At 38.4% G+C, this 24,607-nt stretch overlaps 1 protein-coding gene across 1 annotated transcript; it reads right to left on the bottom strand.

Annotated features, from left to right (window-relative positions):
- Positions 1 to 9,006: 9,006 nt before the first annotated feature.
- On the bottom strand, positions 9,007 to 23,638 carry RAB22A (RAB22A, member RAS oncogene family). The gene is given in 7 exon segments (XM_009893601.1): positions 9,007 to 10,356; positions 11,721 to 11,830; positions 13,687 to 13,793; positions 13,918 to 13,989; positions 18,094 to 18,175; positions 22,961 to 23,071; positions 23,634 to 23,638. Coding segments are annotated over 7 exon segments (585 nt in total). The 3' UTR covers positions 9,007 to 10,258.
- Positions 23,639 to 24,607: the final 969 nt, after the last annotated feature.

A 24,607-nucleotide genomic window follows, 5' to 3' on the forward strand; every position in this document is an offset into this window, starting at 1 on the left:
CCCCCCCCCGTAGCATGATTTAAAAAAACTTATAAATGTACAGGTTGTTCTAATAGAAAGTACTCTGCTTTATTGATCGCCTCAGGCCGGTGTAGTGACAATAGCACCACATTTCCCCCCCTCCCCTCAGGTTGTTTTAAGCATTCTAGAAGTTCATAAGGATTTATAAAGCATTGCTGTAACTGGTGACATTCAGCAGGGGGTAACAATGAAGCAGCAGTCTGGGACAGCCGTGTGACCAGCAGAAACATGCTGGTCTTGGAAACTGGTAACTTACATACACCAAAAATTACTCATTAGTCAACTGGACTTCAGAGATACAGGACGTCGGGAGGAGATGCCATTTGCAGAGATGGAAAGCAGTTGTATCGACACTGATCAACTTCCAAAGCATTGCAACTCAAAGCATACAGTTAGGGCTGATCAGCAAACAGGTAAGAGGCAAGTAAAAATATGGTAACAATAAAACACTGAAAATTCATTTTATCACACCAGTACAACCCGTGTGATGCAGTGTATCTCACCTCCACACAAGCTCTTGATATCATGAATGTTGTTTTACTTCGTAATTGCCAAAAATGCATAAGGTAGCTAAAAAGATCTGGAACGCATAACAAGAAGGTTGGTCTCATTTCTGGCTATAAAAGCAACGTCAAGTGACAGATGTGTAAGTTAAAATCAGCACCGCTAGCTGGGCTGATGGCATTCAGTGCTCCAAGCACATCTGCAGTATTTGTACCACTTCTCAACACTTCAGCTGCTCTTGTCCATGACAATCCCTGTTTTTCAGCTCATCTGCGTAACCACCTCAGATCCTGTTCCATCTTTTGTTTTTGTTCTGAGATGTCCTTCATTCCATGCCAAACCAAACCCATATATTTGTTTAGTATAACTCTTGGTTTTGAATAATGCAAGTGAAACCCGCCAACTCTTTCTAGCCAATACATCAGGACTAATTTTTAGAAGCTTCAGCAATGTACAGCAACATGCTCAAATAATGTACGGCTGTTCTTCCTTAAATCCCTTCTCTGCTGGAGAAAAGATGGTCACGTGATGTCATAAAGGGGTGCATTTTCTTTCCCAGGTCCCTGTTACTCTACTTTGCTTAGTTAATTAGATTTGGAGCCTAGGATGTTCTTGGCTTACTATTTTTGTTATTTGTGGGGGTTTAATTTATAGCATAAACTATGGACTATGTCATAACATTTTGCTAGATTTCAAATCAGGCAAGAATTGAGTTCATTGACACTTTGGAGTACAGCTTTCTTTGGCTGATACTTTGGAAAAGTTATCTTCTTTCACATAATCTCAGGTTTTATTTTTATAAACAGATTCTCTCACTGAGCTAGGCATTTTCAGTGTAGTAATTAGTAGAAAAGCTTCATACATACCCGCGAATTAACTGGAAACTAACAGCGAGGAGTAAGACAGAGGAAACTTTATACAACATATAGTCATACGTAATAAAACCCCCTGAAGTAAACAACTGTTCAGTTTTGCTGCCCAGACCTCTCCAAGTTCTAATTTTCCTGAAAGTACAAAGTACACCCTTAAGCATTTGATGATCCCCATCTTCAAGGGTTTGCCAAGTTGTAGCATCTTACCACAAGAGACAGGTCTGAACTCACTTGCTTGTATTTGAAGGACTCGCCCACATTTTCATCCAGGCTGAAGGTTTTATAAAGCACAGCATTGTTTAAGTTGAAAATTTACGAAGTCTAATGAATGTAGGTTGTCAGGTGTTTGTTATATATAAATAATGTGTGTACATTTAATATTGTGCAGATCAGATTCATTGAAATAGGCATGCACGAAGGCCACCTGCAATACTTCGTCCTTACCAATGACACAAACCAACCCTCACTTTATTAACAATTCAGCCGTGGCAAGACTAGAAGGCACCTTGTTGCCAAGGCAGGTTTTTGGTTAACAGGGATGAACACTACAGGGAAACTCTGAAGAGCACCTGAAATCTTTGTACTGGAACAGTTTTAAAGAAGTTTCATCCGTTACAAAACTTTTACCTTAAAAGCTACGAAAGACTTGACCCAAGTAAAACATTATCTCATATTGCGTGTGCCTATGCAAACACATGTAAATACGTTTTTCTCTCTATTCTAGCACATTCCTTGTGTTTACTGTTCCTACGCTCTCTCCGATGCATGTTCATACCCCCTTATATGAATTTATACATATCTGACACTCTTCAAAAGCAGTTTATACACATCTAAGAGGATAACTTGAAAACAGCAGGTATGGAACAGTAAATTATTCTAGGTCTCTTGTAAAAAGATGACAGCGTGCGTCTTCTGCACGTGAACTGCAGCCAGTTGCTTAGTAGAAACTTATATCCAACATTTACAGGTGAAATAGCAGTATCAGAAACAGGACTTTTTTTTTTTTGGCTTAATTACGCTTTTGAAGGCTGCCATTAACTGAACAAGTTAGACTTGCATCACGCATCGAAACAAGAAAACTACATCTTTTAAGCATCACACAAGACAAGTAGGATAACTACAACCAACTCCGTATTTTTGTGCTCTACATAACCACCAAAGCAAAGGTTTAAAAAAAGCTACCAACCAGCTGGCTGTGTTAACAAATAAGAAAGGATCCCTTTCCAGCATGACAGGCCCCCACCACGCTGTGCAGACATTAAAAGCACTTTACAGTTTTGATTGACAGAAACCTGGCCTAAGCAGCCCAGAATTTTACGTTTCGTGCAGTCTCAGCTAAAAGCAATGTATTAAATAACTTGACCCTGGTAGAATTTGTCAGGCCTCGCGCTGGTTGACAAGCCTGCGTGTGGCCCGCGGTCTCTCAGACACCGTGCGGCAGAGGAAGGAAGCATTACACAAAAGCTGCATTCTCTCTGCTGTTTTCCCCCATCCCCTCTTTGTACAAGTTCGTCTTCTGCCTTTGTCTGTGCATACATAAAACAGGAAAAAGCTACAGTTTCTGAATGACCAGTAGTCAGGACGTTTGGAAACCAGCTCTTCGAATCATCACTTAGATTCACTTCTGCCATGGTACTGCTTACATTCCTCTTCTATAATTCTATTACTAGAAGGACTATTTTTTAAGATGTTGGGAATTTTAGAACCATTTATAAACAAAGCCAGCACATTTATAAACAAAGCTTTTTATTAATAAAATGTTTACACCTTTTTTTTTTTGTTTGCACAATACATCAGACTGGTAGTGATTTAGCATGGTATTAAACTATAAAAGTTTATTATGAATGCTTAAGCTGAAAAGGCTGTTTACATTATGCCAAATCAACATTTCTTTATTTGCATTCTATGCACTATATGGGAGTGTAACAATTCAAACAAAAAGGCGAGAACAAAAGCCTGGTTTTCCTCATTAGCATCTACCAACCAACAATACAGACAAACCTGTACACACTCTCAGGACCAGCCCAAGAGAAGACTAAAAAAAGTCTCAAAACATTCATAAGCTTGGGAATTCATCACTACAATATTTCATCACTAGTAATCAGACTACATTTCATGCAGTGAAGCAATGGTTGTAAATTTGTGCAGTTTACAGTGCTGCAAATGCTCTGTAACTTTGAGCGGCTTAAGTTCGTTTTAGTAAGAGATAATATAATAAGAAGGCACAGACCTTGCCACCTTTGTAACAGGTTAACCCAATCCTGTAATGAAAAGGCAGAACATTCTTAAAGACAAGATGCTGATACAAAGGTTAACCTTCATGCTTCATTTTACAGGCAAACATTTATTACACTGCAAGAGCTATATGCATATCAGGTTATTTTTGTGCCCTGAATACACAAATGCAAAGTTTCTTGTTTAGAAGAAACATTCAGAATGATTTTTTTTTTTTTTTAAAGTTCATTTAACTGGGGGTGGGGAGTACAAGGGGGAAGGTTGCCAGGAAGTCTTAGGTGTCTTACAGCTACAGAAATGTGATCCATTTCTGTGTCTTAAATCAATTGACTGTGTCACAGTTTCAATGTTGGATACGCAATATTCAGAAATACGAAGCACAAAAAAAGGAAGTTAAAATATAGAAGTGCTTACATCGTGTTACTAGCGCCTTAGAGTAATTTGCTCCCCGGGTGAATGTGCTTTTAGCCTTCGTTATGTGGTATACTACAGTAGTGGTACATGTCTCAGCTGCTGTTTTCGTAACAGTTTCATACAGCTGTACTAATGAATTACTATTTTGTTTACAAATATTTGCTGCTGTGACAGATACTTCTAGAACCCTTGAGAGGAAAAAGACACTCGCCACCTATTCTTGGCTAAATCCCATAAGGAAACAAAGAACAAATTGTCAAGAAAACATAATGGATTTAATAGGAAATACATACTGTAACATGAGTAAAAGAGAGGCAAGATAGTAGCAGTGAATCTATCGAGGTGTCAGAGTTACAGCATATCCAAGTGCAACAACCGGATGGAGTATCACACTCACAGAGATGAAGAGCATGACAGAAAGGGTGGTCTGTGTCCTTCAACAGTTGAAGAAGTAGCCATTGGTTTGTTCAATAACACATACATGAAAACATTAACAGAAATGAAGCAAAGAAAACCCCAACCTTCTTAAAAGAAGAGTACCTTTACAAAGGTAATTAGCTCCTTGAATAAAATTCGTTCTTAGTGTTTAAGTAAAAAATTAAGAACCCCAACTTGCAGGATGATGAAACGGGAAAAGCAAAATTGTTTCTTCTAAGTGGTCTTTAATCTAGAATGAGAGCAGTTTCAGCAAATGCTGTCCCCATTTTCAGGGGGATAAATCATCCTACTGCCTTGGTTTTCCATGTAAAATAGGAAGCACCAAATGACTCTAAGCCACTAGAACTTTTCTAAGTATTTCTAAATATCTGTTTATAGCATGTACGCTCTGACAACACTATGTTAAAAATTCAGGGTTGGGTGGGGTGGGGGGAAATGGGAGGGGGAAGGAGGAAAAAGCTGACCCTAGGACCATTTCGGCATGTCAGAGACTGAGCCCATCAGTACTCTTGGGTTTCAGGATCGTCATATATCCCTTGAAAGATTTGTTATCTGTGATACTTTATAGATGAAGTTTGGTAATGCTTGTTAGATTTTTCCAAGTCATGCACTTTTGACTCTAGCTGACCAAAAAAGGGTTCGCATTCAAACTTTTGAGACCTCCAAAATATCAGAAGGGATTTTTCAGAAACAAACGTTGGTCACAGAAGGCCTAATAATTTTAGGGAAATATATTTTGGCATCTGAATTCTTGTATGAGAAACAAAGATGTGGTTTCAAGCCCATTTCTTTTGACAAGCTGGAGCCATATGACTGTAAAATGGACAGCTGACATGACTTTTTTTTATACTAGAACATGCATTTCTATCTTAGATTGTCAATTCACACCAACCTCTTATTTCTATAAATCCTCTCTCACCTACTAGTACTAGGGCTGTGGTCTATTACTAGGAATGGGATCTGAACATAAAATTCTAACAGTTTTATTCAGAGAATTTTGTGCAGATTTTTAGAAGCTTAATTCCAATCACACAATTCTCTGGCTTGAAGTTAACTGATCTGTGGCATACCAAGTCTGAGGTCTCTGTAAAATGACTTCCCATTAAAAAAAAAAGTTAAGAAAGTTTGTCCCTCTCTCTTGTCCATGAACAGAAAAGCCTCCTTTTTTAGAAGTTTAAAGTGTTTAAGAAAGATACATGAAGCTTTTCAGAAAATGAGTAGGCAGCGTAGAAGTTTAAGTCAGTCAGTTATTCAGGTTCTCCTCATGCTTGAGATCTTTTTTTTTCTTCTATGTAACTATTGCTGCTTATAAGTGAGGTTCACTACAGAATCACTAGCTACATAGTTCAGACAGCTTCTGTCCTGTAAATCATCAATTCCCAAGATACTCTTTGCAGATTGCTGACATAGCACACCACAAATAGACTACACCATCCTTAATAAACACTAAAGACTGTTTCACAAGAAAGTAATTCAAACATCACTGCTAAAGCTTCATTTTCCAACTAATACTCAATAGGTTACACTGGAAATTAACACTAACATTACAGAATAATTTAGGATTAACATTGTAACAAAAATCTTGTTGAGGCAAACCTTTAAATCACTCAGGGTATTCAGCCTGAATTAGTTTTTGCTAATTAAAATGAAGCTTTAACCATGAATGTAGGCAACTCCCAATGAATCCCACACCTCTCAACCAGGTTAACGGATTAGACTTCCAAATCAGAGAGTAGGCATCGTCTCCTCTCCTCTTACTCTCTTCCCAAGCATGTCTTGAGCAGGCTGGTAGTGTTACACTGGTATTAGGTACACCAACTCAAGTCTGCATAAAATGCCCCTCTAAACTATTAACGTGTCTGATCCTCCAGCACTTAAAGGAAGGGTCTCACTGATGTCAGTAGGGATTTGAAGGGCAATGAATTGTTTTGTTTCAACATGGATCTAATAACTTGAAGTCTTTACCTTCTTGGCAACCGCAAAAATTGTTAGAATTGCCTTAGAACTTTTCAAAGCACCTATAACAATTTTCAGTAGTTTGACCACTAGATGCTTCTGTTATTAAACATAAGCTTCCAGATTTCAACTACGTCGGCATTTAGTATGCCAGTGTTCAGCACGTATGTAAAATATACTACAAAACTACCTACAGCACAGATGAAGAGCCTGGCAAGTCAGTTAGAGATTTGTAATTTAGAGGCTCAGATGAAGAGACCCTCCAAAACTTAGGGAGCACATTTAAGTTGCTCCAAAGCTTAAACACTAAACATTTATCAAATTATATTTTTGTATAAATCTGTAACTTCCATGGGAAAGAACTGGTGGTGTTTAGAAGCTGAAATAGTTGTATTTTTTCAGTTAAGAAATGCTCTGGATCAATGATATGACATGCACCTCGTTACATTTTTACATACATGATAATTTACCCTTCCAAACTTATTTTGCAGCGATTAATTCCCTTTGAGAGTATCTGAAAGCCTAGCCTCTATGACGAGCTCCATTCACTAAACACAAAGGCACAGTGGAATGAAACTTCAGTCCTGAGGTTTTTCAACAACTTCTTAACAGAAAAGAAGTTATTAAAAATTTAGCTGGAATGGTTGATAATCAGCACTCCAAACACTCAAAGGCTAATGTATCTCCAAAGAGAGAAGCTGTGTTAGGACAAAATATAATCAATTTCAGCAAGCCTAGTGCAAGATGAAAGCAGACGGCCTCACAAATTATTAATACAGAAGAAACCATTTTTCTCCAACAAAAATGAAACAATGAACATGTGCCTCATCTAGGGAAGACTGCATTCCAGCTTTCAGCTAGGGCCAACTGATCAATAAACAGTTATCTTGGCTCAAAAGATCTTACATCAACAGTCTGTCATTTTAAATAGGCATGTGTTAAAAAGCAGCCTCACTTCAGTGTTTGTAGTTGGGACAATCTGAAACACTGGCAATTTCCATGTTTGCATTAGCTGCAGTAACTCATGATCAGACCTGCAAAAAGGATATGAAGTATGCTGGCATTCCACTCAGATTTGTAACAAAACAAAAGGAGTCTGAGGCATTAAGACTTGGCTACATTTGAGAAGGGCCAGATTGTTGCTGCTGCTTTAGTGTTTTGGGGTGGGGTTTTTTTATTTGTTCTTGAAGTCTACTTTTGGTGTGCAGCAAATATGTGAGGACAGATCAGAAAGCAGTTCATAAAGATTTACTAAGCTCTGGAGAGAACTACAATAATCTCAATATTAGCCTAGCTCTCAGTCCTGCCTAGAGTCCAGTATTTTCTTCTCAAGTCAATAAATTTTGGATAAATACTATTAACTATTTTCGTTATCTCACTGAAAAAGAGATTTAAACTCCATTTTTACCACATGCTAACAGGCAATAACAATAATTTAGAAAGTCTGAAATTTCTTTTTCTACTAATCTACACGAAAGATATTCCCAGTATCCGAGACTTTCCTTTTCCTACTATGATCTTTCCAAGTTCAAGAATTTCCAGATATATTACTAACCAACTTTAATAAAAGCAGTATTTTCTGTATGACAGTTACGATACTAAAGCACCCGATATCTTGGTATAGAATAGACTTCTGAAGCGCTGTGAACATAAGATGTTTTAAAAACCTAGCTGAATTAGATAACCACACAATTTAGTTTTAAAAAAATTGCCAGGAGTAAGAATTGAGATATTTCAAAGAAATTAGGGATTTCCATGACTGCCACTGTGAAAGTTCTACATTTAATTGTTAACCTGCTTTTTTATAATTAAAAATCTGCCCAAGAACAAGTTTACTCTGGTCTGTCTTTATTAATTTTATTTCCATCAAGCATTTTGCAGGAGTACTGAAAGTTTTCTGTTCGTAATTTATTTGCTTTTGAGTGACAGAAAACAATATATCCTACATCAGGCTGAACACCAAACACGTATCTGTCTCTACTATGAGATGCTTGAAAGGGGCTTGACGTTTCAAAGGGGCTTTGAACAGCCTTTGTTTGATGAAGATTTACTTCTTGAGCTCTCTATAAGCACGTAGCCTCTACAGCTGTGGCAAAGAAGGCATAATTGAGAATGCAGGGTAAGTAAAAGGCATGATAAAAATGTAGTCACCAACTTTCATTAAAATATACTGACCCATTCAAAAATCTCACTGTAATAGTTCACCTGTTCTGCTACAGAACAGCCCTGCAACAATTTTCACTAATAAAAACTGATCCTGAAGTACACATCCTTTCATTTCTTACAAACTTTTCTACATTTCCTTCACAGAAAATATTTGAGATGACAGAAAACCAGATTACCAACAAAGAATACGCATCATCAACATGACCTCATTTTGATACTAAAGCTAAACAGCGTATTTTAGTATATACTCAAGTCTATTAAGCTCTTTTTCTTCAAAAGTATAAAGTTTCTCACTAGTGCTGGTAAAAAATAAATAAAATAGCACAAATGGGTATGGTCAACCTATAGTTTAATTGAAAGCATACTAAAACAAATACAGAATAAGCTAAACACTGATTTGCTAAAACCCCTCACAGATGAAAAAGCCCAGGAACCAAGAGGTAACGATCTACATTACCACACGTCTTAAGGTTACTTCCTATTTGTACTTTTGTGCCCAAAACACGAATGACTGGGCGCACCACAAATGAAAACCTGTTCAACAGAGAGACCTCACGCTACACCAACAGCATTCTCTATTGGCCCTTTCAAATGCGATTGAAAGAATTTCAGTCTGCCTCTGGATGAACTCACAGTGACAATATCTAAAATGCAGGAAAAAACTGATGGAGGTTCCCCAGGAGTTTATCCATAGGTGTGGAATGGAAGGAGTGTATAAGATTGCATTATTTTTTACTGGTTTTACATAATTTATAATACTTTAAACACTGGTCTCATAAATATAATATGAACACTTTACACATGCCAAACAATTAAAAGCTCCCCTCAAAAACTTTTAGGTCTTATCAGAACCACTGGCAGCATCTGTTTACAGCATTTGTTTTTAGTCAGTAACCACTTAATATAGTCAGAACTACAACTAGGTTTTCTTCAACCAACACCTTCATATTAAAAAACTCGTAGGAACAAAAAAGATGCCTATAAGCATACCAGTTTGCCTTAAAGCAATTAAAGTCAGCATGAAAAAAAGATTGTCTGTGGTTTAGTATCTGTTGCTTGTGTCCCCACCCCCGGCGCATGTTATCATTAAATAAAAAGTGCAAATGGGATTTGGGGACTGGATGGACTGACTTGCCTATTATTTGTCTTCAGTTGCTTATTCTGTAGCCACCTCACATCAATTGTCCCATCGTACTTTGGATTAGCTACAATTAAATTTAAAATAAGGCTCACTGAAGAAAAGGAAAGAATGACATCTAACTTCCAGACTCCTCCCACCCGAAAGTCCCACAAAAGTGCTCATTTCCCTTTTTACAAAAAGAACCCTAAAATCTTGATTACAAAACTATTAAACATTTCAGTTCTACCGTCCATATAGTCACCTTCCTTTCAAGCAAGGCCAAAAAAGTGATGATGGATTCCCTTTGAATGCAAGAGATACTACACTTTTTGTAAGTAAACAAGCTGACATTACGATTGCAGTCTTTTCTGCGAGTGTACAGATGTCAGATGAACTGGTCCATTTTTGTGGGACCTCGGGTATACGAACACCAGCAGATAAAGATCTAAGACTGATAATACAAACCCAACGTGAACTATTAACTTCCAAGACCACCTACTCTATAAACAAGTCTGATTTTCTAAGGGATCAGTCAACAGCAGCTGCGCTTTGTCACCGATGGCTGTCTTCTAAGTTTGAAGCCCTTACCGCTAGATGGGGGGTTGGTGTCAGTTGATGGAATTCTCCGACCTACAAGGAGGCAGAAAAAAAGATTGTAACAAACATTATACTTGAAACTAATTCTAAGCATTCAGTGTATGTTTTGTGTATAAAAATGTGTCTTCAATTAGTCGTACGTCATCAACGATGACTTTCCTGCGTAAACAGAAGGATGGCAGTTACCAGTCTACACTATGTCTGTAAGAGGTATGGTTCCACGGAAGAAGAGCAGAGGCAGTTTTAAGCTAATTTTGCAGCATTTACACTTCAGGCTAATCTAGACTTGGACAGTTAAGCTATAAAAGCACCCAGAGAATATACTCTGCAGGATGCAATACCATCTGGAGTATCTTCATTGACAACTACCATCTTGCCCTGTGTTTCCACAGCACATCACCTGCATCGGGCTTAGCACAGAAGTGCTTGTGAAGATAGCTGCTTTAGTCATCTAATCAGTCCTAAAAATTGGCAATTCCTGGTTGAGTATTCTTTTCTGAAGAGGATTTATGATTTTTTTTTTCCATAGTTTATTGAAGACCAATTTTAGAGAGCAACTATTAAGTCAGTAAATCAAGGAAGCTAATCTACAGTACATAATTTTACATCAGCTTCAATATATTCAACTGCTTGTAAGGACCCCCACTTCCCCCCCCCCTTTCTTTTTTTTTTTCTTAAGTCTAATGTTTCTGTGGTTATTCAAAGCTAAACTGCAGTGCACAGACACACAAATAGACTGCTGTTTGTCCTCTTTTCACAACCAGGCTGACACTCTTGGACATTGGTGCTGCTGCCTGAAACATATCCTGTAAATAATATTGCATGGAATTCACTTTGGAATACTGTGAGCTCTTCATTCACACACAGAAAAATTGTCATTGTTGTCCCTGCCATGAATGAGACAGAAAAGATATGCAGTTTAATTAAAAAAAAAAAAAAAAAAAGGAAGGCATCACAAAAATACTTGTGGAAAATCTACACCCAATCATTGCTATTTCCCATGCAGCAATCTGGCATTTATGAATGCTTATATTTTTGAAAACGCACCATTTTGAATAAGTACAAACACTAAGATTGAGAACTTCCTCATGCCATTTCCTTTCCCTTTCTTAACTTTGGAAGTACTAACTGAAACTTTCAATAACAGATACAGTAAGATGACACTGACTTTCGACATGAGTGCTTGCTATTTATCCAGCAGCATCACAGTAGGAATATTTAGAGGTCATTAGATGACCAAAAATTATACAGCTCATTTTGCAGTTTGTATTCATGTCAGATTGTAACAAATTTGAGTCAGTATATTCTCACCTAAATAGCATAAAAACTAATAAAGTAATTAAATTTCTACTTGAACATCTTTCAGAAAAAAACACATTAACTGTTTAAATACTTACTAATTTCTATAAAGAGTTCATTAATGTTTATTGCATTTTTCGCACTTGTCTCTACAAATATTGCATGAATGGAATCTGCATAGTCTTTAGCATCTTTTTCCATGACTTCTCTGGAAAACAAAGCAAAAAAAACAACTGTGAATGCAAAAAACCGCCCACATTATTCAAAATATTAAGGGCTAGATTAAGCTTTTAAGTGTCTCATTAAATGAGTATTTTGTGTTTTACCTGTCTGGTACCACAGTGCTCCATCATCCTGAAGCTGATGCTCATTCTTTACTCTGTGCTATCTCCCTGCCTTGAGGTATGAGCATCACTCCAACACAACTGCAAACTAAACAAGGCCTTAATCCACCTGACAACATTACAGCGGAGTTTGTTTCTTGAGTGTGCTAAGTGTAGGTCTGCAATCATCAGGTTGTGCTTTAGTCTTCACACAAACAACAGTTTTAGATGTACTGAAAAGATCCTACAGCATTAGTTCCACTAATCCAGTGGATTTACTACAGCTGTTTACAAAACCAAGTATCTCACAACACTGCGCGGATCATTAGCGCAGCATTTACTTTACAGGATGCATGAAGACGTAGCTATGAACAGGAATATATTTAGACTCAGCACACAACAACAGAGTCCAGAAGTGAAAAAGTTATTCTGCACCCCTGAGTAGGCAAGTTGATAAGAAGTATTGTTCCTTAAACATGAAAAACGAAACCCCAATGGGTGGAGAGAGGACTAGACTATACGTTGCATCACTTTGCATACAATTTCTAGAAAACACAGGCTACTTTCAGTAAAAAGGGCCTTCGGATATCACGAGCACAGACTTTGGATCAGTGACTCAAATATTGCCTCTGACTAAGGTACAAGGAATCTTGCTCATTAGCTTGAATAGCAATGTTTATAGAATTTATGATGCCACCTAAGCACCAAAAAATAAGCGTGTGAGACTTAATACTTCATGCCTTGTATTAGTTTTCTAGGTAATTTTATGCTGTATTTCCTTCAAGCGTCATGCTACTTCTAACAAAAGTTATTGGAGCTCACTAGGTAACTGCTATATGTTAACAGTCTGTAAAGCTATACTAAGAACCGACTGCAGTGGTTCTTAAAACACATAACCATCTGTCTCCTTTGAGACACCAGCTGTGGTACCTTTTCCAATGAAATCTAAAAAACAAGAAGTTTGCCCACACCGTCTTTCTGAGTTTGGCTTATTTAACCAGGGCATCAAGAAAAGAGGGATTCTTTTGTTTTTTGTACATGCCTTCTTGAAAGTCTGGCTGTTCATAAAGCTTCTCAAGAACTTTTCCTGCTCCCTGTAACTATTTCAGCCACAGCCAATTCTGCCCCAATATTTAAGCAGGGAAGGAAGGCACCTGAACAAGCAAGTCACAAAAACCTACACAATGCTTTCCAACAGGCTTGAAGTTTTTTCCTAACAAAATGAGGTGCTACAGACTGACAGAGGTACATCTTACAAAGTCAGGTAAACAGCTTGTATTACACTGTAGTTTCACAGGCAGTTCAGGCTTGTGTAACTTGGCACTGCCACCAGAAAAGGTAACCCTGTCTCCCTGTAAACTGCTCGTTCCTAACCCTGCTATCCCACCTATTGCACCAGCAAGTGTTCATAGTGTGAGAATGATAAATACACTTGGATCGGTTTTCCCCCTTTTTTTTTTTTTTTAAATGGTTAGATTTAATCTGGATCCATTTTACAGCCTGATTTACTGCCCAATCACACACGCACTTGCACCAACACAGGGCAGGAAGTGGGCAAGACTGTCCAAGGGCTGACAAACCAGATCTTCTGAGAGCAGAAACAGCTCAGACCCCTGTGAAACTACAGTGATAGTGTAAAACAGCTTAAATGCCTCTATACCTTTCACCTGCTCTGAAATCTTAAAAATATTTAGGACTATGAGCTTAAGTGAAAACCTCCAAACTGTCAACTGTTATTTACCTTACATCATTAAGATCACACTTATTTCCTGCAATAGCTACAACAATGTTTGGAGGTCCATGCTGTCGAAGCTCTTTAACCCAGTTCTTTAATGTTGAGAAAGTTTCCTGATGTGGAAAAAAAAAAAAAAAGAAAAAAAACACAGAAGAAATTAAGAGTCAGAACTGGCCCGTGACAAACAAAAACAACAAACCAGACATTGTAATGCTGGGTCCAGATCAAACTTCTTACCTCTTTTGTGATGTCATACACTATAATGGCTGCTGCTGACCCTCTGTAATACATTGGGGCTAAAGCACGAAACTGAAAGAAAGACACCATACATTATGAATCTGATCTTCCACTGACCTCCACAATTTCATTATTATTATTATTGAAGAAAGTGAAAACTAGCTTTAAAGTTCATATTGGTGGAAAACTTTACAATTACAGGGAGGCTGTGCAGTAGAGTACATAAACTTCCATGAAAGTATTGTTTTACAAGTACCAACCAATAGTTTGGGGAATCAGCAGCGCACCTACTGCAAAAAGCAGGAAGCCAAACTTGACCTTATTTTGACTAGATTAGAATCTCTCATTTAAAAGAATGTAGATTATACACAGACACAAACCCACAGGATATATGCTCAACTTTAAACACTGAGCAAAGGAAAAGTAGTCAAAATTGAACTTGCTTCTTCCTTTTTAAGACACTCCTGCTTTTGGACAAAAAGTAATTTCAAGAAAAGTAGCATATATCACTGCTGATCTGAAGTGTTCAGAAGTTGGTGTAAACCTCTAGCCCCACGGATCAGTCATGGCACTCTTAAATGCTAAAAATGTTGGTTTCTTCAAATCTAACTTATGGCTTTAGGGACTTTGCTTAAATTTTTCCTCAAAAGTTAGAAGCATGTTTAAAACTAAAAACTGCAAAAGCCCACAACTATGTGACCTCTTGCAAACAAAGCTTTAAGGAACACGCTAGATAGTAAAAGGCTACAGTAATTTTATGTAATTTTCAGAATCAAATCTACAGCAGGCGTATTTGGTTGGTAGTGCATTTGCAGGGTACAACCCAGACCTTTGTATGGGCAGAGTGTTATGAATCCAGGACCGAAAAAAGTGATACAGCACATGATTAAAACACCAATCAAGCATTCTTAAAAAGTGTGTTATTCTGCCAATTTAAAAAGAACCAGACAACCAAAACTTTCAGTCAAAGCAGGAAGTAAACTGTATGTAAGCATATGTGATTTAGAGCTTTTGTGCATGTTATTGCTCAGGGTAAAAGTCATGTATAGAATACAGTTTTTCATAAAGACTTATTTGGTTGTAATAAAATACCTATTTCCTTTTACTTAGTACAGTTCAACTGAGAGCAATATTATAAATCATAAAAATCTTGCTATAAAGCAGAATTCCAGACCATTTACATTTGGCTCCCGAATGTTGTTTTGAAAACAGGATTTTAAACACAAAGTTCAGAATACAAAAATATTTAATGGTGGGAAGGGGAAACATGGGCAGGCATTCAGTTCATATTGGGACACAATCCCTCTCTTCCTCCTAAGTACTAAAATGTTAAAGGGAAACCTATTTGGTAAACCACCACTTGGACTCGTTGCAACCTTGCTTTTTGATTATTTGAGTATTTACATTGGGAATAAACCAACTTTCACTTGCTGATTTTGTATTACTCTCATTTGCTGCCTGCTAACACGTAGATACTTTTTTCCACCTAAGAGCAGCCAGCAGATAAAATACATTAACAAAACAGATGTTACTAGAAACACTGAATTTTCCTTTTGCTATTTTTCCAAAGACTTCAGCTTGCCCTCCAGCCTCCAATTTGTGTTTTGACAGAATTATTAAGATGACATAATGTAATTATCCAGAGAAACCGTCAGAGTTGTTAGGTAAGGAGACAAAAATCCTAAATGCCGTAAGTAATCTCTTATCAACTTTACTCAGCGTAGAAGAAATGAGAGAAGAAATAAGCCGTGTGTGTAGGGAGATGAGCTGTGTGAATTAGTGCACACTTCCACCTTCGGAGTGAAGCTAGCCTGCCACTCCCTGAAGCCATTTAGAACAAGGGGTTGCCCAGCGTAAGGTAGAGCTGTTCGCTGCTGGGCTTTTGAAGTGGAAAATAGCAAATGCTTCTCATCAAGAAGCCAGGACTACAAATTCTGTGCATTACGCACCATAGCTCAACAGAGACATTTCAGTTTCAAGAACAGTGTGGACATTTTTGGTATTCCACATCACCACGGAGGGCACCCTTTCCATAATTCATTGTCCAATGTGCTGCACAACCAGAAAAGCGTGATACAGATTTCAGGGCAAGGCAGGTATGCTGCTAGTAATAAGTGGTCTGTAAGCGATAGTGTTGTTCCATTTTGGAAAAAGCAACATCTATGAAAATACTGACATCATTTCAAAGTAAATATCCTTGCTCTCATTTCCCTGGTTTCCTTGGATATATTGGGTCCTCGCTGTGACACATTCTCAGGTGTGGAACGTAAGCTTCCCAGATACCACAGCTCTTGCGTCAGAGCTCAGGTAAGACATCTTTCCTTTTTCAATTTCAAGAAAGGTATCATGCAACTTGCATGGAAGAAAATTAAAGAGTTATCACTCGAAGTCTAAAAACAGAAAGACAAGGAACATGCCAGTCACGTACAGAGATGCTTCCTCAGATTGCAGTGTGCTGAAAGCAAATTATGGTGCTCTCCCATTGCTTGCAAACACAGTTAAAGTGAACAGGACGGAATGCAAACATGTAATGGATGTTTCCTGCCAAGCTGTGGCAGGCATGTTTATAGAGCTTTCCATTTAAGAGTACTAGGCTCTTGAAATTCATGCTGTACTTCTAAGAAGACTCATATTCTACCATTAACATTTCAGAATGGGCTAGGATGTTCACTTAAGGCAAACTATTTATAGCAAGTGCTGACTGACTGCTAGTAATGGAAGGACTTGGATATTTCTGATAACATGGATACTATTGGACATATCCCTGGGACACATCCCTGACACATAAGTTTGCTTTATATGGTGCTGCTGGAACAAAATAAACTGTCATTCAAAAATCTAGAGCACTGAAACGCAGTACAAATATACTTGAGTCACTTTCTCGCTATCGAGGCTGTTATCAAGCTAAAAAGCTAGCAAGTCAGTTCCACCAGGAGTCCAAAAGGTCAAGTGACTCTGACCAGGGATGATTGAGCCTTTACAAGGTGGGTTTTTTGTTGTTGTTTTGGGTTTTGTTTGTTTGTTTGTTTGTGGCAGCGGTGGGTTTTTTGGTTTGGTTTTTTTTTTTTCTTTTTTTTCTTTTTTGGCTTGGGCTCTCTGTTTCTTGAGCCAATTCTGAAAAATGGTACAGCCGCATTTGTCAGTTATTATCTGAAAGCAACAACCCAACCTGATCAAACTGACTCTTACTGGGGACAGCTCTGGTGTCTACCTTTGTTAGTTACCTCACATCCTAAATAAACTCATTGAGAGTCCTTGACAGTTACCAGTAGTTAACAGTCAAGAAACTGCAAGAATAAGCACTATTAATACAGCTACTATAATTTCTACCACTGTTACTAGTAATTCATAAAGAAGCTAATTAACTAGCAAAGTCTTCCTTTTAAATTCTAGGTAAAAATAATGCTTATTAATTAACTGTGATTTAATCTGACTAGTCATTTTCTTGAAAGCTTTTGTTGCCTTCCCTCAGAACTATGCACGCTGAAGAGATCAAAACTCCAATCTACCACATTAAAATTTAAATTCAAAATAGAGTTCTTGACATAGCTTCTAACACCATCAGATTTGAAAAGTAAAACCTTACAAAATAATAAAAGATCAGTTATCACCCATAACACTGCTTGAAATGCTGTTCTTGAACATTTAAACCCACATCCTACTCACAATAATAACCTTAATCCCGAAGCTAACAGAATGTGTCAGCAGTTGTATATTTTTCCAGGATCAGGGCCTTACTTGCACTATGAACACGATCACACATCTCACTTGGATTCTCCTGTTGCCAGTGGCACTGTCTGCAAATACTGCAGTTGAGTGTTTAAAACTCAACCATAGAAATGGTACTAGAAACAGCTGCTGGCTTCCCCCCCACCTTCTTTTCTTTTGAAATGGCACTCCCTTTCAGTAAATCCAAACCCAGTCTTTTGTTTTATAAGTGCTTCTTAGGTAATCATCTTTAACTTTGTACTTTAACCACAATAACAATGACAAAATAAAAACATATTTACAGCAACCTTATCTTGATAGAAACCTGCATAGAAACAAATGTTCTAACAGATATTCCTAAAACCAGATATTCCTAAAATCAGATCACATTGTGACTTTCACGGTCAGGGCTGAAATGCATCCCATGCTCTAGCCAGAACTATCACCACACATATTGGTTCTACTTACCCGCTCCTGTCCAGCTGTATCCCAAATTAGGAATTTATGCAGCTCATTTTGATACTGTACAGTCTTGGTCATAAATGAGGCTCTGGAAAAAAAATTACAGCTTATGCTTTTCAGAATATAAAGACATTCTTAGAACATTACTACCGTGAACTTTTAAAAAAGGTTTACATTCTGACAAAGGTGCTTCCCCCCCCCAAAAAAATGAAGATTTTCATACGTAAAGGCTGAAATTAATGAGGCGAAAGGCCTCAGAGAATGAAATATCCTTTCAGAGGGTGAAATGCAACTAACAAAACAGAAAGAACATAAATGCAAATTTTAAGTTGTATTTTTCATAAGCTTTTGATAAAAATAAAGGATGTATGACCAAAAAAAAATAATAATCAGAGTGATCAGCCTTTTTAACAACATTCTTCCAAAGTGGAGGAACAATCACAGCAGACCACTTAAGTGTACACCGGAAACTTCCAGAGGGAAAGAGATCAAATCCTTTCCCTTTGCATCAGCTTCTTCTATCTCTGTACTAACATTCAGATAAATGCTGGTAAGTCCATACTCGGGAATAAAATATGGGAGATTCGTATCACTACTGGTAGGTGTTAAGACGACAGAGAAATCAACAATGAGTAACTTGCTTTGTTGTCTGCACTCCATACAGCTCCCAAATACTGTCTGTCATTATACACGTCAGTCTCCAGAAGCTGTTGCACATCCAGAAGAGAAACAATAAAATCTGTTCGTATGCTCCAGCCGTCCCCCCAGCTTCTAGATGTTTTACAGGAAGACACTGCAAAATGTTGTAAAGTACTTCTATGCTTTACTTGATCTACTTTACAGGAATCAATGTATTTCCCACAAGAACAGGAATTCAGAGACCTAATATTTTACAAAAGGGAGTTCTTCGCTATATCTATTACCTGTAGACACTTTTTTTTACTAGAAAAGCCAGACGCTGAATTCAAATCCTTGTAGAGCAGGAACTATAGATGCCATAATTATTTTAAGCATACGAGATCCTACATTACCATCTTGAACATCTTTTGTTTGCTTAATTCTTGTCACTTGAAAATACTGCAGACTTCCAAACTTGTTCTACTGCCAGTTTTGGACAGGATGCAGGACAGGATCCTGGAGGTGGCCTGTACTGAAGCTTCTTACAGGACACTTAAGCTTGTGGTAGATTCAAAGTCAGAAGACAAGAGTCTTTCAGCATGATCAACAACATTGAATACCAGAATCCAAGACTCTGAACTTCAGTTTATCTCAGATCTTAAGTACTACTAGGGCACAGATTTTTAATGTCGCCTATAACACTTTTGTAGTAATGTAACTGGAGTCTTTGGACATGTTTCAATGTTATAGGAGGACAAAACAGCTGTCCACATTTAAAATAAAGAAAGGGAGCAATGACACAATGCTCTTCACTGTTAAGAGGTAACATTCTTCCCATTCCTTAAGCTCAGATGGTTTGCCAAATAGTATGTGAATCTCCAAAGTTGATTACTCTTTTAAGAATACAAATACAGGGTTGCAGCATTACTAAAAAGATTCTAACTGCAATGCATTTCAACACACTTAATTAGATGATGTATTTTAGCACCAAGTAACGGAAAATGAAGTGATGGGAGTATCTGTTGTAAAGCACAGCAAAAACTTCCACTTCCTTAAGAGTGCTGCAAATTAAGCATCAATTCTGAATTCTCTAGCCAATATGGAAACAATTTCCTAAATCATAGATTCTCACTGAAAATTTATCTTACTTGGTTCTATAAACCAAAACATTCCTGTACAGTCAATTTGAACTGAACAGCTGTGTTGCTCTAATTCACATCACAACTAAACATATCAAATGGTAGCTGACAATAGAGGTTAAATGCTACTTGAAATTCTTTGACAAGTGGAAGTTTTCATTGGGAAAGACAAAAAAAACCACACCAAACAACCAAAAACCAAACAGCTCAAAGACAAACCACTTCTGGGTCAACAAAAGCCTCCAAACAAGAGCTATCCTCAAGGACTTCTAGCAAGAAAACAGGCATTATCCCTACTGAATTTCCTAGCTGCTTCTCCCAGCCACCAAGCACTGTAACTACCTGAACAAGATGCTCCTGTAAGTAGTTTTACACCCAGTTAATAATTCCTTTTTGATGCTATAATGAAAGACTAGATATTCTGGAGTACCTAGAGATATATGCTGGTCAGGCAAAGCAGAGTATGTCCTCAGGATCCTGGGAGGACAAAGGCTGCAGATTTCTGACAGGGTTTCTACAGCTGCCCATATCTGAACCTGAATGATGAACACTCATGACAACAAAGTATGACTGCTCAGGTAATTCTAAGAGGAGTGGAAACAGGACGGGAAACATGAGATTATCTCATGAACTCAAAAGTCCAGGAGTAAACACAGAAATGTTCTCAGCTTTAGTTTTGTAAAATGCTCAAAACTCCTCTCTAACCCTTGCTTTGTTCTTTCCACCTCCTGGTCTCAATTAGGAAATAAAACTTCTAGAAGTTTCAAAATTAATTTACTTAAAATATTGTGACTATATCTTATTGGAGCCTCACACAATCCCTGCATTTGGGAATGTTTTGATTCATTTATACTACTATAACAAACAACCAAGATACCAAGTCCGCAGACCAATGAACGATTTTGTTAAGACTGTTAAAAGACGGAGATTTTTAGTCTGTCACTTCAAGTAAATAAACTAATCTCAGTACTGTCATTAAATCCATGAAGAAAAACTCTATTCTGCCCATCAGCCTCATTACTACAACAGCTAGCATCTTCTGATTGGGTTCCTGCTTTCGAACAGATAAGTGCTAGACTGGAGGGAGGCGAAAAAAGAAAAAGATGACATCAACCCACATGCCACACAGCCAGAAACCTACCAGATTAAAAGAAAGTGACTTTGGAGGGAAGATAAGACTTGATGCAGTTCATTCCAGTCCTAGCCCTTCCCTGGGAGGAAAGCAAAAAAAAAAAAAAAAAAAAAAAAAACACCACCACAAAACCCTCTCTCCTGAGTTTTCTCCAGATTAGAGAAAATTATACTTTGCCAGGATAGAAGACTCACAGATCACAACCTGCACTCTGCAGCTTTAGACAGTCTTTAGACATGCAGAGCCTAAAGCCATTAAGCACGGTATTTTAGAATTTAGACTCTTGAAAGCAAACTTGAGGAGGCTGCAGTTCACGAGTGATTGCAGATGTAATGCAAATTCCATACTCAAACGTTTAGCTGGGTGGTGACATGGTCTAACGATAGAACAGAGTATCCTGACCAAATAAATAGGCACCTCTCACGTTTGCAAAACTTAAGTCTGTGCTACCGTACCTGGCCACCTACCAGTTAAGCAGCCTTTAATCTCTTTTCCCCCTCCCCCAGGAACTGCATGCATGAACACGGTGGCTAACTTTGCGCCACTGTAGATATAACCCATATTAGCCAACTATTTAACAGACTCTGTGTTTAGAAGTACCTGGATGACTAGGAGTGAAGACAGATAACCAATTTCTCAAACGCCTCAGGTAATAATTAAAACAGCTGGATCTTTCAATAGTGTCCACCTGAAGAAGTTTTGCTTGCAGTTGATATCACTATGGGCAGTAGGTTTGAACTTTCTAGACAACCTGAGGTTAAATGTTTAAGGCAGCCTGCTCCCCTAGTTAAGCAAACAGCAATATGACTACTATCTACATATCACTTTCGTGGTCCTCCAAAAAAGAACCTCTACTGTAGCTAGTTTGGCAGTAACTAAGAATGTCCAACCCTTGAAAATCGAAGAAAACTACTTAGCAACCTGTCTTAAAGGCTATCTTTGTAAACAGGGAAATTAAAATAAAAGCATAGTTCCTGCAGAATGTCTTGCAATTTGATACCAGTATTTACACTCAAGAGAAGAGGTGGGGAGCGCAGCAGGGAGGAGAGCGCGAGCTCATGGGAGCCATGTTTTTTTTTTTTTTTTTTGTTTTGTTTTTTTTTTTAAGAAGGATGGGATGAGACACAGCTCATCTTTATCATCAGGATCTTTTCTGGTCAAAGCTGTGGTAGAGCCTGTGTGACACCTGAGACAGGAAGCTGCACTGACACCCCCAAAGGCTTCTCAGCATCAAGTGAAGTCATGTCCTCCTCTCAGTAAGGAATTACTTGTGGGCAAAGCAGCCCATAAGACACTTGCAAAGCAAAAAGGACATCAAGAGAAATAAAAAGATCGAATCACTCCAAGAATTCCTGATGCTCCCCCTTCCTTCTATCCATGTGGAACTTTGAGCTCAATAACATTGCTACTCTGAGCATTAACTTTCAAATATCCTGACACCAACTGCACTCACAATTTCAGCAGTTACTTCTGAGTGTGTGTATTGCATACAGATGTATAACATTACAACTAATTCAAAGAGGACTACAACCTGAATTAGTATGTTAACTACCTTCAAAAACCTAGGAGAATTGTTATTGTACTCGACTCTTAAAAAAAAATAATCATATAACCTCATAATAATTGGACTTTGAAATTCAAGAGCAGTGCATGAGAAAAGCACACTGTTCCTCTGACCAAAGCATCTATAGTGTAATTTGTTCATAACCCAGGACTCCTAGCAGGATTTTGTTAACTTAGATTAACCATACAAAATGGGTCCAGATCTTACACGTGAAGATGGAAGCTGCAGGAGTGCAGAATACACTGCTACGTTTCCTGAGGTAGCTCGTGAGCTAATTAAGGCTGCAGTCACGTTTATTACCACATTTAGCTGCCACACACAGAGAATACTCAAGTAATCTATTCCAGAGGTACAAATATATAGTAATACAATTTGGTTTTATTCTTGAATAAGTCACATTAACTTTATTTAGCTTCTTACCCTATTGTTGGGTTGATGTTGGGATCAAAGCTATCTTCTACAAATCTCCACACAATACTTGATTTGCCCACACCAGTGTCCTATAAAAAGAACAGAATCAGTTGAAAGAGACTTAGTTACTACAAACAGATGATTCTTTTTGTCCTCAAATCTTGCAATACACTGTGCATGAATAACATGTTCCTGCAGAGAATCTCAGAGAAGTTAGATCCTGAAATACTTCAGGATTATATTCGTTTAGCAGAAAAATGAAAGGTCTCTGGTAAGTTACAGTTTTCTAAACAAAATTGTTAAGACGTTTTTTTATGAAGGACTATAAAAATCTGCATTTATGCTTATTATCAGCTATTCAAACTTTTTTCCTTCCCCCCCAAAAAAAATATGTACAAATTGCATTTGAACAGGCGAGAAAGACTGTCTACCGCTTTTAGTAAAATATACAGCAATTGAGTATGGTACTCCATCTTTGCAAGCCAACGTTAAATTATACAAGTGTGACACACACATTTCAATCTCTGACTAATGCCGTCCCACCCTGCTTAATGAAAGACTTCAAATTTCTTCTGTGACACACCTGAAACATGTTTCTAATGCAACTCTACAGAGCTACAGATGGTCAAAGAGAAAAGGTAACATGAAAATTCGGGGTCACGTATGTATTTGCACCACTGACTCCATCGTCAAGAAAAAAAAAAAATTGTAGAAGGTATATTCAGGAGTTAAATAACTCAACAAACTATTGGCAGGAAAACGGTTTCCAATAGCAGATGGACGTTTTAATGGTCATTTAATTAAGACAGGTGAAGACAAACTTTTTCCTTCACATATCCAGAACCATTAGAATTTTAAGGAAAAAAAACACCAGAGGAACCGCTTCATTTAAAGTGAAGCTTTATGCTATTCCTGCGTTTTCTTTAATCTTCTGAATAGCATAGTAAATTCGGGTACAGTATGTATGCTTCTGTTTATCTTTTTCAAGCCGTATTCCTCTCAGGGAAAAGCGCAGTATCTCAGTTCAGTATTTTATAAAGTTTGCAGTCTCAATAAGGAGAGCAAATCTTAAAAAGAGGAAGGCGGATGCAGTTCCTGGCTCCGGAGCCCGAGGACCAGCCCCCCCGGCCGCTCTCCCTCCTCTCCTCACACGACCACCGCTGTCTCGGGTCAGGTGAACGCCGACAGCAGCAGCAGTCACCCCAAGTGCCTTCACGACGCGAAGGGCGCAGAAACACGCGATTTCCCCTCCGAAGGGTGCGGCGGCCCTCCGGCAGCCGGGCAGAGCTCCCCCGAGGCCGCGGACGGGACGGGGACGCCCCGGAGCCCCCCGGCAGGCCTCGGGCCGGGCCGCGGCACCCTCCGCGGCGTTACGCGCCTGCTTCGGTTTGCGCCACGGCTCTTTCTTCCACCACCTGCGACGCTTCGGGCACTTTCAAAGCCTACGTATGTCGGTTTTAAAAAAACTTCAGGCCCCTTCCCCTCTCCCGCGAGTCCGATTTCAGGCGCTGCTATTTATTTGTGAACTCGAAGCCCGAAACAGCTTGCGAGGAGGAGGGAAGGATACACTGGACGTTGGTGCTGCCTCTCCTTTCTTTTTCAAAGGGGAAGACCGGAAAAAGAGGAGCGACATTCACCTCTGGAGAAAGCCCCCCC

This window comes from Charadrius vociferus, unplaced genomic scaffold (assembly GCF_000708025.1).
Source record: "Charadrius vociferus isolate BGI_N301 unplaced genomic scaffold, ASM70802v2 scaffold259, whole genome shotgun sequence".
NCBI lineage: Eukaryota > Metazoa > Chordata > Aves > Charadriiformes > Charadriidae > Charadrius > Charadrius vociferus.